Source organism: Oculina patagonica, chromosome 5 (assembly GCF_052425735.1).
Source record: "Oculina patagonica isolate OP01 chromosome 5, crgOcupat, whole genome shotgun sequence".
Taxonomy (NCBI): Eukaryota; Metazoa; Cnidaria; class Anthozoa; order Scleractinia; family Oculinidae; genus Oculina; species Oculina patagonica.
The window spans coordinates 6,383,421-6,401,422 of NC_135762.1; the positions used below are offsets into that span (position 1 = coordinate 6,383,421).

Sequence of the window (18,002 nt, forward strand, 5' to 3'; positions counted from 1 at the left end):
TTTAATTTTAAGATTTTTTCAGCTAATTTTAACAAAATTTTTATTGATTTTATTATATATATATATATATATTTTTAAACATTTGTAAAGCGCCTAGAGCAGGCCTGGATAGGCGCTATAAAAATATATCTATTATTATTATTATTATTATGATTTTACTGCAACTTATGCAGCGAAATAGCAGGCGAGCGAGACCGGCGTGATTGGTCCTGGCCAAGGAATATTGTTGCCGTGGATCTTGCCTGGAAAAAACGGGAAACAAATAAATAATCTGTTTTATCCGGATAAAAAAAAGTGTGAGTGGAATGAAGAGGAGACGTAATACATCGCTTACCTTTCGGTTTGACTGCCGTAATAATTCAAAAACGTGTCCTTATTTTGTTTCATTTTGCTAGTGCACGAAACGTGGCGCAAAGAAAGCCTGAACTCCGCGAATAAAACATGAAACGTGTCAAGGAAACTTGAACTCGCGATAAATTAAAAAAACTTCAACGCAACCGGATGAATCTGTCAATTTGACCTCGGTTACCGAGCTAAACCAAGCCAAATCACTGCATCATTATTGCTTTTACCGTGGTTAAATTTCCTTTGTCTTTTGCCGCATTTACTGAGGTATAATTGATGTTTACATTGACCAAAAATTTACCTTGGTAAGTAAACTCTTTTACCGCGGTAAAAATCCCAAGTGTAAACACGGCATTAGATAAAGGCTGATCAATCAACCATGCAGTAAGCGGGCAGGTGGGCTAAATAGGTAATCAGTAGGGGTCAATAATAATTAAAATTTTGAACGGTATAATTTAAAGTACAATGCAGCTTTACCGTCCCTCCAGAGAAATGGTAACTTCTTTAGTAATCGCAGTGCTTAACGTCAGTGGCCAAGGGATTGAACTCGGCTTAAAACAAAACCTAAGCATAACAAGACCTTCAACTTCTGAAAGGGGTGGCACTATACCGGGAACAACGTTCTTTGAATAGCGAACGGAATGCAAATTTGTGCTGTTTGGAGTCATGGTGCGTTGTGGACCCATTGCTAATGAGCACTATAAAACTAAACACGCTTCATAATCTCATTTAACCAAAAGATACCGTAACAAAACAACATAATATATAGATTTAGGCAAGCCTAAAAGCGGAGCTCCCCAGTTAATTATTTTGCACTTTTTGAACTCTGAATTCTGGCCATTGTAAAACTTTAAGGCTGAGAATTTTATATTCGTTTAATTTTTTTAATAAATAATAATTAATATTTTTTCCTTATTTCTTTTTTACCGTGTCCGGGGTTGAGGTGGGGGGGGGGGGGTACTCCCTAAAATTTACTATGGGGGTGTACCGCTGAGACTCTGGACCTGTTCCAGAGACAAAAGGTTCAATTTGTGACCCTGTTCCAGACAAACACTGCAAAGAAGGTACCCTGTTCCAGCAATATCCACAATGGAAATATAAACACAAGCGTACATCACAAAGCTCTCACTTGACTTCGTCTGTGGCTTGGAGATAAAGCGATGAAAGGAGCGGAGTTTCATAGCTATACTTAATAGTGTTTAATCAGGATTCTGGGAAAACAATCAACCCTGTTCCAGAGTCAAAAGGGTGATTTGTATACCCTGTTTCAGAGTCAGAGAGGCAAAAAGCATACCCTGTTGAGCGGCACATACCCGTATAGCTCTTATATGGGAGTACCATCCCCCCCCCCCCTCAGGGTACCGTGTACAGCAACACCAAATAAGAAAACAAACAAAATCAATCAAAATGTTATAATTCCACCGAAAGCATTATCATTAAGAAGTCTGGATAGGAAATTATGTTGCAAAACGGGCAATTATGTTACCTTCATGTAGAAAAAAGGAGGGAGGAGTAGGGCTGCATGTCGGGGTAGATAGGCATATCTTATGGCAAATTAGGCATTTTTGTTGTTGCTTTACCAGCTTTAAAAGAAAGAAAAAATCACTTAACATTTAGAGTATAAAGGAAATAACAAACATCTACATTTATAATAAGGTTGATTTTAATTTTTTTTCATTCACTCATTTATTTATTTTCATTTTCACTATTTGCCTATATTTTAATTTTGAATGGAAATGGCAGAGGTTATAGCTAATGGTTTACAGCATATTGCCCAAACCAAGCTAACTCCAAGCAAACCGGAGTGAAAGCTAACCACAAGCAAACTAGAGTGAAAACTAACCGCAAGCAAACCAGATGAATAAAGCTAACTGTGAGCAAACAGGGGTGAACCTAACTCCGGAAACAAAGGAGTGACATTCTGTTATTCCACCGAACAGGGTCACCCCATCCCCACCCCCCCCCTCCCCCAAAAGAAGAAGAAGATAGCACCTTATTCACTTTTACATGTCTTTTGACTCCCCTTCCTCTTAAGGGGTTTCACTTCACTTACAGAAAAAAAAGCAAAACTTCTGGGAAGCTAGAATATTGTTTGAGTCTCAAACTCAGTTTTGTTATTTGATTACCCAGAAAAAAAAAATAGAATCATGTCTGCTTGTGCATAAAACTATGAAAGAAAAAATAAAACATCAATACTTTGACTACTCTTTTAAAAATTTGTTTGTATTGTCCACATTTTTATGGAGTCATGTTGCCCATTTGTCATGGAGTTCACAAAGTAAGCAAGTAAGTCACAATTTGGTTGCTACATGGTACCTTATGGATACTGCAAATTTTATCTGGCTTTAGAATATTTCACTTATTTTAAAAATATAGCTGTTCTTATAAATTGTACACAGCATACAATACATAAGAATGAAATTGGTAATGTGTATTGCTTGCAATAATGGTTTTAAACTCATCTATCTTTAAAATTACAGTACCACCAGTTTCAGCATAACTAATCCAAATTCAAATAATTACATTGCTTTGTAACTCCACTACCTCCCCCAAAGATCTTATCATATAATTAGACAACTACATGTAAGTCCTGTGTACTTGAGGGCTCAAAACATTTGGACACTTGCAGATGTTAGCTTGGTCACATGTGGTTTCTTACCAGTCAAAACATTGAAAATAGCAATTTTAAACTACCACCATTTCTGCTGTTACTGTTTTCGCTGAATATTTTTGAAAAGATCACTTCATAATGCCCTTGTTACATCTAACAAGATGTGAAAGTGACAGGTCAATCAAAAAGTTGTTTTCTGAAGTACACTGTAAATAGGTTAACATTTAAAATCTAAATTTTGCTTATTTGCAGCTTTTCTTGATTTTAATTTACATGTAATTCACTAGTCTCTTAAAAATAGCATCATGACGACACCCAAACATCGAGCTGGATTTAATCTTTCCTGTTTTCTATTTATGTCCTTGTCCTTGTCTGTTTTTGTGTCTGTGGCACTGCAAACTCTGCAACTCATGTTAACCCTGAAAAAGTCAAATGCCACAGATTAAATTAAAATTGATTAATTGGCATCAATATCAATAATTTATAAAACAAAACACTGAACTTGAGCTTGTTTAACTGAAGCCAAACCACTGGATGCAAAAGGATCCATTAGATATTTAACAGAGATGGATCAGCACAGTCAACTAAATATTTTAATAAACTCAAAGCATCGCTGCAAACCCTAACACCCCCTCTTAATTAAAAGGTTTGGCCTTTAATCAACCCCCCTCCCCCTCCCGCTAGCCCTTTTGGAACTTCCATTGACCTTACATGGGATGGATCTGAATATTTGGGTTTTCCTTGGTGTAAGAACCTGTGAAATATTTCTTTGTTTTGGAGCTATTGTTTTCCTGCTCCATGTTGTTTTGAGGCTCTTTGATGCCTTGTTTCACTGGTTCATACACTGAGGATGAGCTGGCCATGGATTTCTGCCATAACCACACATTGGAATTTGTGAAGAGTTTGTGAGGGGAGGTGACATTCAAACCATTTAACCTTCCACAGTGAGGCTAGGGTATAGATATTTTCTGGTACAAGATCTAGGCATTTCATGAAAACATACTTTTAGTGAAATATTAATTATTTAAACTGTCTACTAATTAATACATTGTAGTTGTTTTGAATGTCATTGAGGAGAGACAAACTAACTCCCGAGTTAGGATTTCGAATTGGATTTCCAGTTAGGATTTCGAGTTGGATTTTTGAGTTGATTTTCGAGTTGGATTTTCGAGTTAGGATTTCGAGTTGGATTTTCGAGTTGGATTTCGAGTAAGGATTTCAAGTTGGATTTCGAGTTGGATTTTCGAGTTAGGATATCAAGTTGGATTTTCGAGTTAGGATTTCGAGTTGGATTTTTTTGACAAGGTAAGGGTAAGGTAAGGTAAAACTTTATTTTGACACGATAATAATAAAAGCTAAAAGCTTGTGGGGTCGTGTATTTAAATTAACTATGCTAAGATTAAAATTACAATTCTTATATTTACAGTATTTACAGTGACAAAGCAAAACCCATTACAATTATTGAAAGCTAACCATAAACAGGCTAACTGGAGTGCATAGTAGGCTAACCGAAGTGAACAGTAGGCTAACAGGAGTGTGTAGTAGGCTAACCGAAGGTGCATAGTAAGCTAACTGGCGTGTATAGTAGTATAACCGGAGTGCTTAGTACGGTAAGCAACTTGAAAATCCAACTCGAAATCCTAACTCGAAATCTAACTCGAAATCCAACTCAAAAATCCTAACTCGAAATCCAACTCAAAATCTTAACTCGAAATCCAACTCAAAATCTTAACTCGAAATCCAACTCGTAAATCCAACTCAAAAACCTAACTCGAAATCCAACTCGAAATCCTAACTCGGTGAATAGGCAACCTCCATTGAGGAGTTGAATAATGAATGTAAATATTTCACAAAGTAAGAAGATCAGCAGCAACCAAATGCTGATTAAAGCAGCTGGGTAAAAAAAGAACTAAACTGAATAAAAACATATTTCAATTATAACTAAAATATAAAACTAGATACCTGATTTACTTTGCTGTTGTCCACTTTGCACAGAGCATTCTATACCAAGTTCAACAAAACTTGACTGTAGGTATTCTTCATTCATTGCGGCTTAATGGCAGAATATAACACTACCTAAAAGAAGGATTGACATAATAATCTATTAAAAACCACCACACTAGCTCTAATTAATGGCCCTGTTTATTAAAATAATTTATAAAAAATTCCGTCTTATTTTATGGATCTCATCAAATATAATAATATTAGCCTCTTTCGTTTATACACCCAGTGTAGTGACCCTTCCTTCCTACAATGGGATATTTAGCTTTTCTACTTGGGGATTTCTTTTTAACTTACCTGTATAGAAAAAACATTCCCATTGCAAAGATACACATTCAACACTGTCATAATGATAGTCAATGTATTAAAGTTTGCATACACAGCTGCATACAGTGTCTAAAATGGCATGAATTACAAGTAGAGCGAACAATTGTGTTTTATAGAATTACTCAAAATAATTAACTAAGATAGTTTTATGTGGAAATAAACTTTTTTTTTTTTTGGTTCTGCAAAGGTGTGGTAAAAACGTGTCAACGCAAGAAATTCGCAACGTAACGATCTCTTGGCGTATTCGTCCGCGACTCTAAAATAGTTCGTTCAAACGAATTCCAACAGCGAGTAAATAAGAATAAACCCGGCGTATCAAATCGAACGTTCGGTTTTCGAACTCAATCGAACGCAATCGAACTTAATCGAACGATTAAATTCGATTTTGTTCGGTCATCGAACGAAATCGAACTCACAAAAAATAAATGCAAATCGAACAAAATCGAACGTTCGATAAAGTCCGATGACGTTCGATTTAGTTCGGTCGTCGAACGACGCCAAAGCGAGCGGCATACGTCGTATGAAGATATGATCTGAATCGAGCGAATGTTCAGTTTTCCTTCATTTGATGATCACGGGGATAAATTCCCGGGTAAATGCGTCAATCGATGAAGCCATCTTAAGTTATGTTTCCTTTATTTCCATACTTTTTATGTCAAAATGGAGAAATAATTCTGCCACTAACAACAATAAAAATACGGTTAACACTGATGTCACATACGGCGTGCACCTTCATCCCCATGTGCAATGCTATATTGTTTAATCGATCATATAAAGTTTTAATTCGCAAAATGTTATTCTAAAATTAAATACGGTTTTCACTTGATACGATACGCAGATACATCGCGGGTTGTATTTGAGTATTTGTAATTTGATCCCTCGTACGAGTTTTAACGTATTCCCGGGCGTATTAGATTGCTCGAATATTATGTTTTATTTCTTTAGGATCAAATAAAAAGACAAAGATTATACGATACCGTGTCCAGTCACTTATTCCAAAACCATTTAAGGAATGATCATTAACTTTTTACTCGCTCCGCTAGGTTCCAATTTTGTTTTTTAAATTTTAGCCACATCGATTTCCGAACTTAATCGAACGCTTAATTCGATTTCGTTCGATTTGGTTCGGAAATCGAACTCACAAAAAAAATTGTTGTCCGATTTCGTTCGATGACCGAACAAAATCGAATTTAATCGTTCGATTAGATTCGATTTCGTTTGATTGAGTTCGATGAAAAATTTGTTCGATTTCGTTCGATTTGATACGCCGGGAATAAATAGATGAATTAAAAAACTAAAACACTAGTTTGAATAAAAACATTTAAGTCATTATTAAGCTTATAAACAATTCAACTTAACTTAATAAAAGTTCTGTAAACCAGAACCACTAAACCGACGCAAATTCACTCATAAAGCATATAATTACAGATTTTCACAAAAAGACATGGACTTAGTGTATTCAGTAAAGTCAAAGTTTGTTACCTCATATTTGAAGTCGGAGAATGCTTGTCAATTCAGCAGGGCAAAGCTTTCAACCAGCTCATGCGAAGCGGCCGCAGTTTTTCGTATTATTATCCAACCGCGTAGTACATGTGTAAGCTATAAATTATAACTAACTCCAGCACCACCGACCTTTGAACTATCCGCGAAGGTCTATTTCAGCCTTTTCCATCCGTGTAGCTATTGACACTTCTTTTTCCTTCACTTCAGTGAATTGCGTTTAGCTCAATTAACTTCCTAGAGCTGGTGAAAGCTGGTCAGCCGCCGAAACGGTAGAAACTCGCTCGCTCTCCACCTGTGCCTTTTTTTCGGATCTTCCCGTAAGCCCTTATCGTTTGCCATAACTTCAATGATGTGTAAAGCCTTTAGACGGGGTAGACCGAGAAATATTTACGAAGACATTTCTTTTTCCTGCTCGGTTTCTCCTTGTGCTTCGTTCACCTTACAAACTGACCGGGTTGTTCACTTTGTCCTTCATGTAAATCTAAATGGACTGACCATGGAAAAAAAACTTGCGCCCGCGGACCAATAGCAATGCTATCACTTGGTCAGCGGTCAACTTCAAAAAAACACGCGACCTTGACTAGTTCTAAACCTGAGCCCGCGATATGGTCATGTGATACTGGTCAGCGGATACCTTGTTTTGACAGCTGTCAATTGACCATAAAATGGATGTCCAATATCAAAGATCTTAGTCGATTACCTCACTCATTTCGAAGGATGCAGAAGATTGTCTCCCCTGCCCCCCCCTGCCTGGGTTGCCTTGGGACTCCCCTCCCCCTCCCCGAGAGTCTGTACGCGCGGCGCGCGTACGCACCAAATTTTCTCGGCCTCCTGGGTTTACAAAAATTCTCTCGTACCCGCATTACCCATGGTGCTCCGCTCCGCGCGCTGGCGCGCGCTGAGGAGCTCCGCTATAATTTGCCATACCTTAAAATCCTGGTTATTAGCCCTGGATTCGCAACTTTGTGAAGTTTTGGGTGGGCTTGTAAAAGGAACGGTTTTTTTGAGGGAACTGTTTTTCCTTGAAAAATTTATACGTCGTACTTTCATTTTCTATTTAAATTTGCACAGTGTTCGGTGAGAACCTAAGGGCCTCTTTACATGAGAGTTTTCGTCCCGGGATGACCTTGTTGCTATTTACATGATGATACATGATTTCATCCCGGGATGAAACACCGAGTTGAAATGTCATCCCGGGATGAAACGTGACGAGAAACGTCATGTAAACAGTCTTTCCGGGATGAAATATAAAGTAATGTAAGCACGGGCGAGATGAATTCAATTCGGGCGGGACGACTTACGTCCCAGCATCCCGAGATGAACACGCTCATGTAAAATGAAATTTTTTTCATCCCGGGACGAAATTCATCCCGGGATGAAACTCAACTCGGCTTTCATGTAAAGAGGCCCTAAGTAAGAAAACTAAAGGAAAAGTTGGGTAGCGGGCTTATATTCGGGGAGTTTGTAACCAGAATAATTTTTTTTCGATTGGCTACCCCTGGGGAAGTTTTATCGTGTCTTTTATCGCTCCGGGAATGTCGTTGGTGTGGGATACGGTAGAAATTGAGCCATTAAAGCATGAAAATTATGGTTCCTTCGCATACTTCGCAGAGTATCTTGACTTCGCAGTTCTTAGACCTGACGCCTCAGCGAGTATTTTTTTTCATTTCTTGCTTTTCCTCTTTCTTTTTTTTATACTGGTCACTAATTTTACTTTTATTCAACTTCATGTATGTCCTAACCTCTTAGGAGTGATTATCTATCTTATCTTATCTTATACCGCGCTCTACGTAAAAGGCCCAGTTAAAACCGTCTGTCGTATCGCCTAATTATGAAGTAAACTTTACGAACTTTGGCCAGGTGGTGTTTTTGTTTAAAACTTTCAGATAGGACATAGTATCCGGATGTCACGCACAGCGTATGTTTACGTCACCGACTTCATGTTGGAAAAGGGCTGAAAGGGGAGCACGAGCTTGAGTGTGTCAGTATGTAAATGAAGAGAAAACTGAAAACATCGCACAAAGATTTTTAGCTGACACACAAATTGACAGCAGTCAGAAGATAGAAAATTTATTTTCTATCTGAGCGAAGAACTTTTAACCACAAATATGCATTATGTCGTAAAGAGCTGACGAAAATGGGAACTTTTGTTACGGAACATTTTTGGACCCATGAATATGTGGAAATTATGGTTCCTTCGCACGCCGTGCTCGACACAAAAAGCCCAGCAAAAACCGTCTGTCGTACAGGCTGTTTATATAGCGAACTTTGGCCAGGTACTGTTTTTGTTTAAAACTTTTAGGTCATTAGGACCTAGTCCGAGGGTGTCATGCTCACTATCACAGAGCGTATGTTTACGTCACCTAAAGCATTTTGGATGAGAGGAGCTTAAAACCACGTGCTTGGGTGTGTCGGTATGCAACTCAAGAGAAAACTAAAAACATTGCCCAAACATTTTGATATGAGAATTTGAAGACACATAAATGAACAGCAGTCAATTTCTTAGAACAGAAAATTTATTTTCTCTCTGAGTGAAGAGCTTTTAACCACAAATTTGCATTAAAATAAAGCTTTAATTTTCTTTGTGCCGTGAAGTGCTGTTGAACATGGAATCTTTGTTACGGAACATTTTTTGGGAAAATGGTAGGTTTCAGTTAATTTTGAAACAGCACAATCTCTCCTTGTCTTAAAGGTAAATAGCCAATAGGCGTCATTTGTAGTTGAGACAGTTGTTGGAATTGATGCTCAGTTCAATATTTCAATTATTTGAATTCAAATCAGGTGTAGGGTGAGACCCGTCCCCCCTCCTCCGTTTCAATGTTGTACAAAAACAAAACAAGTCTTCCCGATGCCAAATTCAACATTGCTTCGGGGGGATGGGGTAATTTCGAATGGGTGAGGACTCAGAGTTGTTCTAGGTACTGTCAGAAATCGCCGAGTGTCTTAACACTATTGGCGCTTATTGTAGTTGCATGCCAAGTTCTTCGCCTGCTCTTACAAAAGCCTTCAAATAATAAATGTGCTCCAAGATATGTTTAATTAAAGGAGGGCGAAAAGTAACCTCATTAGAATTTCCTCTTTTTGCCAAGCTTACGTAAGTCAAACTGAGTTGTCAAAATACTGGCTACAACTCGTTTGTAACAACTGTCCGGTAGTGTCTACTGAGTTTTATTTATAAAAGAGGCGTCAAGTTACACACCATAATTCTTGATGTTCTTTTCTTTCTTTGGTGGTGGGTTGTGGGTTCTTCTTGAACGCTTTGTTTTCTTCTTTTTCCACTGAGTGCTGTCAACAGATTATTCACTGGAGCTGCCTTTTTTTTTTTTTTTTCGTCTAGTTCTTCTTCCGGGTTGTCCTCCTTTCTCTGTACACAATCTGTAGCAGAAGTTTCTCTTCTGAAGGCTCTTTCCCCTGTACTTTTCCGTGTATCTGCTTGTCCCTTTTAGTTCAAGTTTAAATTTAATGTGATTTTGTCATGTACATAATATAAAAAGGGGAGGAGGAGGGGTTACATGACAGGAGAAGCAATAGGGGAAACTTAATTCCAATACTAGGATTACTCTCTGCAAGACTATATAATGATATATTTAAAAAAAAATTAAGAAAAAAGAATCCAAAAAGATATATACACCATTAAGCACAAGCTGACAAATACTTTAAAAGAGAAGATCTAAAACAGTTCAATGAAGGTGCGTCCATAACATTGGATGGTATATCATTTTTGTCCGTAATATAACGGTTATTTTAAGGTGATGCTTCCTACGGTTTAAGTTGACACATCACTGCCCAAAGATAATTCATTATCTTTCATCACCTTTTCATCATCTTTTCATCATCTGTTCATTATCAAAGTTACAGGTTCAGTTTGCCTCAGTTAGAAGTTTTAGAAGTTCTTGGATTCTGGTCTCGTTCTGAAACACGTCTTCCCTTCTTTCTGCCACAATAGGTTCCTCTTGAACTGGTTGTTCATCTCTGATGATTTCGTCTTGCAACCTGCTCTCGTACGCTAACACTATCGCATCTTCATCTATCTGAGGAAGTTCTTGAAGAGCATCTTGCAGCGTACTTTTCCCCTCCAAGTACGTTGCGATAATTGGTTCTTCAACATCTAATTTGCTTTTATCGTTCCAAAACACGTCTTTCCTTCTTTCTTTGACGATAGGTTCTTCTTGAACTGGTTGTTCATCTCTGAAAATTTCGTCTTGCAGCCAGTTCTCATATTCTAAAACTATCTCATCTTCGTCTATCGGAGGTAGTTCTTGACCTGCATCTTGCAGAGAATCTCCCCCCTCCTGGTATGTCGCAATGGCGGGTTCTTCAACATCTAATTTGCTTCTTATTCCAATTTCTTTGTCTTTGTCTTTGTTCATGTCCCTCGTATCTTCGGTGCTTAGGCCGGCTTCTGTTAATGTTAATGTATCAACTCTCTCATCTTCGGAGCTTTTCATCTCTCGATCTTGTTCTGTTTTGAAACGTTAATACAATCATTTAGCGAGCGTTACTAAAGAAATAAAGAAACTGGAAAATGATGAAAATAAACAGGAAAATGATGAAACTTTCTATGGGTACGCGTTTTCTCACTCGCATCCCCAGGGTTACTTACTTGAATCGTTTAAAAGACGATTATACAAAATAGCTACATGTACGTTTTTACCTATAGCTTGTGAACTTTGAAATTCATTTTCTCAGGCTATGATTAGACTGAAATTGTTGTTAGTGTTATCACGGATTAAATACTTACATCTTTAGCTTTTAAAAAGGGTAGGAAATAATGCAATAGGATATAAATTATTCTGGTACTCGCCTTTTGGCCAACTGAACTTAATATTACTCGATTTCCTGATGGATTTCGTCTTAAAAATATCGTTGGTCTCGATCAGACAGAAAGATTAATTTACTTCCGTAATTGAAATTTGCAAGAACGGTTTCCTAGCTTTGCTGAGCAAAACCTTTAAATAATATTGGACAAGCGATGAGACAAGCGATGAGTAAATAGGTTGCTAAAAAATACAATTAAATGCTTCAATACTGTGAAATTATTTCGATTGATCGAAAGTGGTGTTTGACGTGACGCCACTTGTACTTGACACGCAATATTTGGCAAATTGCCGGGCAAGTTACAATTAAACCGAGATCATGTTTTTTTTTACTTGTGCTCGTGCGCGGATCTTATTCCTCCGTCGCGACCGACCTAGCACATGGTTTGCAGAGAAAACAATGGACAAAAAATTGTAATACATTTTGTCGAAGATTTAGTCTAGTACTGACGCATAATCGATTTGAAATTTTTCTCTGATGTTAAACTACTCCAGTCTGCTAAAAAAGTTGCTCAGATATAGGTCTTCCGCTAAAAAAATTCTGCTCAGACTACTGTTCTGCTCACATCCTGGTATTCTGCTCGGTAGAATAGAAACCTTAGTTGCCCTTATTAGCGGAATGTCAATAAGAGCGATTCTGTTTTTACTCTTTACGACACCATTTTTATATTTAGATTATTTTGTTCGTAATGCTGCAGACTGTGGTTCATAATTTTATTTCCCCTATTATTATTATCTTGTTTGATTGTTGCAAGTACTGAATTTTTGCTTATTCTGCTCCAATTGTGCTCGAGCATTGTGCTGGCATAATGCTCCCGGCTGGACTTGGAGTAGGGGTGCAAAGGAGAGAGGGTGGAAGAGGGGAGCTCTTATTTGAAAAGGCTACCTTATAGGTTTTTACGTAGGACTGTTAATATGCAAGACCGTAGTACTTCTTTCCTTTTGAATGATCGGTACCTCTTGGGTGAAAACTAATTTGTGACGACAATATGAAATTGTGGTGCATTTATAAAAGGGGGTTGCTTTCAAATTTACCGACGATCCCCCCCGTCAGGATTGTATGGGAGTTTCGATCCCAAGTCTAATGCTCAATCACCTCAACGTCCAAAAATGTCCTGTTTCGTTTGAAATTATGCCGGCAGAATTTTTCCAAGCCTATTCGATATTAGTCTGCGGTGTGAACAGGCGGTCTAGTGTTGTCGCGCTCCGCTCTCAAGCCACGCTTAACCCCACCGTTCGGCAGGCAAAGTCGATATTTGTTGTTCATTGTCTGTGACCAGTATTCCGCATTATATTTGTATTCTCATTGACTGAAACCACTAACTCTCATCTAAGCATCTTTTATATGGCTGTGGCGTGTAAGATCCAGACAGGACAAATCCGAAGAGCACCTAAAAAGTAAAGTCTTACCTTCCTTCGTCTCGTCCTTCTTGCTCTTGGTCAGCAACGAGGCTGAGGAGCTTTTAGAGGTTTCAGAACTCATTTTCGTAGCAACTTCAAGTCTGCGCTTTATATGTCAAGCACATTCGTCTAAACTAAAAAAAAAACCATAAAACGTGTAATGGAGAATGTTTAAAAAATGTCTCGAAACTGATTGGTAAAATGAGTTAATTTAGTGCACAAATAAGGAAATTCAGTGCAAAAAAAAGAAACACAGAGCATTCTGATTGGTTGATAAACAAAGGCACCCACAGAGAGCCAATCAAACGCTTCCACGCGATCTGAGTGGCGCGAAGTTTAGATCTGTTTCGAGTTGCGAATAAAAAAACCAATGGCTGGCGTTTAGAGCACTGTAAAAAACAGTGTCGGTGGCTAGTGGTGGATATTTTTTAAATAAAAGGCTAAAGGGAAGGGAAAGTTGGACAAAAATTACGCTTAGATGAAATGAATGAATAGCACATTTGCAAGATGCCGTCATTTGACGACTTCCAGAATTCATTTTGCTTCCTTTAATATTTAAATTTTGAATCCATAGTGGGGTTTACAAAACCATTGCTCTTATTAGAGTGATAAAAAGAAAAAGTGGAGGATTCTGTTAGAGTGTGTTTAGTGACGCCATCTTGCAAATCGCCAATCTCTTAGCTTACTTAACAAGAAATAAATTTATGTGATCTATTCATTGCGGATAAATTAAATCATGAAGTCTGCAGTGAAATACGTTAAAAACGTTTCTTTATAAACGAACACAAATAGCACCGAGCGGATATATATTAAACATGCTATAGACTATCACAAAACAATACGCTGAACCATAAAAAGCGAAGAGGAACTTTTTTGTTTTTTGAACATAGAATGTCTTTAAGTGCTACTAGGATCAAATTTCCACCCCTTGCAATTTTAGGTGTATCATAGAGAATTCCACGAAAGATTTAAAATGGCCTTTTCCGTTTTCAAATATCTGTATTAGTTCCGGAGATATTTAAGCTTTAATAATTTGTAAAATATACAATTAACGGGGCAAAATACGTCATTTACTCAACTCAACTTTATGTCAAGGTATGAAAGTAGATCAATTTCACTTGCAACGCGAGCAAATGTTTAATTCTTGGCAGTGACACTCTAGTAGTTGTGTTCCCGCATCTTCCCGCACAATATGAGCTTAACAATTTTGTTATCATGGTAACATACTGGGTTCCAGACCCACCGATGCTAAAGGCTTTTCTGGCCAATTTTGGCCTTCGAATCCATTTTGATATAATATGCCAGTGATACCTCATGTGCCTTATCTGGCAAGCATATAAATGGGTTAGGTAGACGTCTTGTCCTGGTTTTATTTTTCCGAGCTGAAAATTACTAAAATATTGAAAACAGACTGGCGAGTTGCCATTGTTAAAGGATTTTATTAACTATTAGCCTGCCAAGTTTCACTGATCTCTGCAGTAAATTAACCAAGATAGTCTACAAACCATCACTGCTTAACCCAACAAAGTGTATATTTTCTGAAAGCTTATTAAGGTTGTATTATTAGAATTTCCTCTTGTTTTCAATTCTTAAAGACGTAGCATTTCTTTATTGAGAATTCGTCATAAGCCTCTGGCTGACTATTATCGAGTTTTTTAAGGTTTATTATCATTATCATGTTTATGATTATAATTATGATTATGATTATGATAATCATTGTCTTTTGGCCAAATATAAGTCAAATTGAGTAGTCAAAATATTGGCTACAGCTCGTTTATGACAATTGTCCTTTTAGTAGTATCTTTTTGTTTGTAAGCGAGTAAGTCAAGAGATCACACAATCCTTGATGTTTTGGTTCTTAGGGCAACTCCCACACAGCTACCCAGTGAGTTAAGTTCCTCAAAAAAAGGCCCTGTTACAGCTTGAAGGCAGTAACAGCGCTAAACATTTAATAGTGTCGAAAAAAGGAAAGAAACTGGAAACAACAACTTTTAGTTTTTCGTTCTGGCTTCCTAACAGGTTCCTCTGTGACCTCACTCTCAAACAAGTCTTCCCTTCTTTCTTTGCTGATGGTTTCTTTTTGAACGCTTTGTTTTTCTCTATCCCCACTGAGTAATGGCAAAAGTTCATTCTCTGGAGCTGCCTGGTTTTCAAGGTCTTCTTCCGGTTTGTCCCCATTTCTATGTTGGTATGTCGGTGGTAGCAGTTGCTCTGCTGAAGGCTCTTCCCCCTGAGCTTCCCCATGTATCTTATCTTTCTTATTCATCTTCTCGTTCTCTAACAATGGTTCAGATTCTGTTTCAGTCAGAAGTTCTTCTTGGGCTGCGATCTCATCCTGAAACACGTCTTCCCGTCTTTCTCTGTCGATAAGTTCCTCTTGAAATGGTTGTTTATCTTCGATGATTTCTTCTTGCAGCCTGTTCTCATACGCTAAAACTGACGTATCTTCCTCTATCGGAGGAAGTTCTTGAACAGCAGCTTGCAGTGGACCTGTCCCCTTCTGGTATGTCCCGATGCTGGGTTCTTCCACAAATAATTTGTTTATCTCATCCTCAAACACGTCTTCCCTTCTTTCTCTGAAGACGAGTTCCTCTTGAACTGGTTGTTCGTCTCTGACGACTTCTTCTTGCAGCTTGGCCTCGTACGCTATCGGAGGCAGTTCTTGAACAGCATCTTGCAGCGGAGCTTTTTCCTCCTTGTATGTCGCGATGGTGGGTTCTTCCACATCTAATTTGCTTCGTATTCCAATTTTTGTGTTTTCGTCTTCAGGCATTTCCCTCACACCTCTGGTGCTGAGAGCCTCTGTCGATATTATTGTATCAACGCTGTCATCTTTGGAGCTTCCAACCTTTCGATCTCGCTCCTTTTTAATGTCTTCCAAAGAGACTTCATGTTTACGCTCAGATTCGGGTGTTACAACCTGTTCCTTCTTCTCGTGAGTGGAGACAGTTTCTTCAATAACCAGATGTGTATTTTCTTTCTTGTTTTCCTCTTCTCCTCTGTGTTGTTCTTTTTTTACTTCTTCGTCTATTTTAGCTTTAGTCGAGATGGCAGATGTCTGTAGTTTGGATGCGAACGTCTGAACTTCTGATCCAACAGGAGTTTGCTTCTGGAGGCCCACTGAAGAATCGTCATCTACCGTACCATCTGTGTTCGTAGTTCTCGAGGGCTTGGCTATCTCACTGCTTTCCTCCACTTCAGCACTTGTCGTTGGCACTTCGGCTATTGTTGTCGACACTTCGTCAATTGTCGTTGACACTTCGACACTAGTCATTGGCACTTCGGTTATTGTTGTAGACACTTCGTCACTTGTCGTTGACACTTCGACACTAGTCGTGGGCACCTCGGTAATTGTTGTTGACACTTCGACACTTGCTGTCGACTCCCCGAGCGAAAATTCACTTCCATGGCTCTCAAAATCAGCTGAACCGTCACCTTGCCTCTTTAAGCTTTCAGCAGAGCCATCTTTCGAGCTTTTCTTGTCGCTTTTAGATTTTCTTCCTTTAAGCCTTTTAAAAATTCCCAGCTTCTTTTTTGCTTTCGGTGAAGAAGAATCTACCTGACTTCCTTCTGTAGTCACAGAGCTAACGTCCGATTTCGCAGCGTCATCTTCCAGATCTTTCGCGCCTCCTTTCTTGCTTTTCTCCTTCTTCTCTTTCTTGCTCTCTAAAAACAGTGCAAACGCATCGAAAGTGAGTCAATGTAATCTAAGCAAGGTTAACTACAAGAAAAAAAGAAACAAAAAAATGATAACGTTTTCTATGGGTACATGTTTTCGCATTCCCACCTCAGGGATACTTATTTTACTGGCTGTTTTAAAATTAATTTATTACCACTAATCACGCGCATGACTACAATTAATAAAGGGCACGCAATGCATGCGAAAGTGATGTCGTTTCCCAAGTTTTCCTAAAAAAAAGTTCAGAAAATTTGTTAAAAAAATAAACGTATACTTAATAGAGGTTGCTAACAACGTCTGTATTAAAGGTTTGTATGACAAAAGCTGCGTTATCTTTGTAGCGTGACATCTAGTATAAGCCTGTGTTTTTTGACTCGCGATATCTCTCTTGAGCGACCAAGGTCAAACGCGGTAAGTCGTTTACCTAATCTAATAGAACTTGTCAAATATAATTTTTCTCTTTCATTTAAATTTTGTATTAGTCCTTTCTAACTTCCCAGGAGTAGTTTGCTCTGTGTTCTTCGTGAACTTCCTATTGTGCTAATCTTGATCTCTGTTCACGTCTCATTCATTCCTGTAGTTGGTTCCCAGTCTTACTCGGTGGTAAATCGCAACAGAAAATAGTTGACAAAACCGGTCGACGGCGCATGACATAAAGCGTCGACTACGTCATCGCTTAAAGTACTACTATGATCAAATTTTTGATCTTCATATTTTTACATTGTCGTGAACAATTAGACTTTCTTACTCACCTTGCCAAATTTCAATCCATTACGAACATCAGAAGTCGTTGTATTATAACATTTATTCCAGAGAATTTACGGCCGCCATTAATCAACCTTGTTCCAAGGCTTGGTTGCGAATAGGGAGAAAATGACGTAAAAGGCTAAAATACCTCACGGGTTGAAATTAGAATAACAATCAGCATAGAAAATTGCACGAAAAACAAGCTCAAAGTTTTGTTGCTTTTCGCGTGATTTTCAATACATATTGTTATTATAATTTCAACCCGTGAGGTATTTTAGCCTTTGCGTCATTTTCCCCCTTTCCCCAACAAGGCTTGGAAAGGTTTAATGGCGGCCATAAAATATCGGAAATAAACGTTAAAACAAAACGACTTCTGATGTTCGTAATGGATTGAAAATTTGCAAGGTGAGTAAGAAAGTCTTATTGTACACGAAAATGTAAAAATATGGAAATCGAAAATTTGATCGTAGTAGCACTTTAAAAAGAATTTAGAGAATCAACTGTTGTATTTTACCAAGAGATTATTTTAATAGCAGACTATAATATCTTGATGTCTCACCAAATTCTCAAA

General features: G+C 38.1%; 1 protein-coding gene and 1 long non-coding RNA gene across 3 annotated transcripts in view; both read right to left on the reverse strand.

Annotated features, from left to right (window-relative positions):
* The window catches only part of LOC144653837 (uncharacterized), a 37,621-nt gene that overhangs the window by 17,697 nt on the left and 1,922 nt on the right, over window positions 1-18,002 (reverse strand). Inside the window, exon 2 of one of the 2 annotated variants that reach the window (XM_078513941.1) lies at window positions 16,223-16,671. In XM_078513941.1, the coding sequence (XP_078370067.1) occupies window positions 16,223-16,671 (449 nt within the window). Of the gene's footprint in view, window positions 1-16,201; window positions 16,672-18,002 lie in introns of both variants that reach the window. The other variant, XM_078513940.1, reaches the window with a different exon arrangement.
* LOC144655190 (uncharacterized) lies at window positions 2,311-7,518 on the reverse strand. Its single transcript, XR_013571043.1, has 3 exons — window positions 6,767-7,518; window positions 4,919-5,032; window positions 2,311-3,375 (listed from the first exon to the last, which is right to left on the reverse strand). It is a non-coding gene; the product is annotated as an uncharacterized LOC144655190 (long non-coding RNA).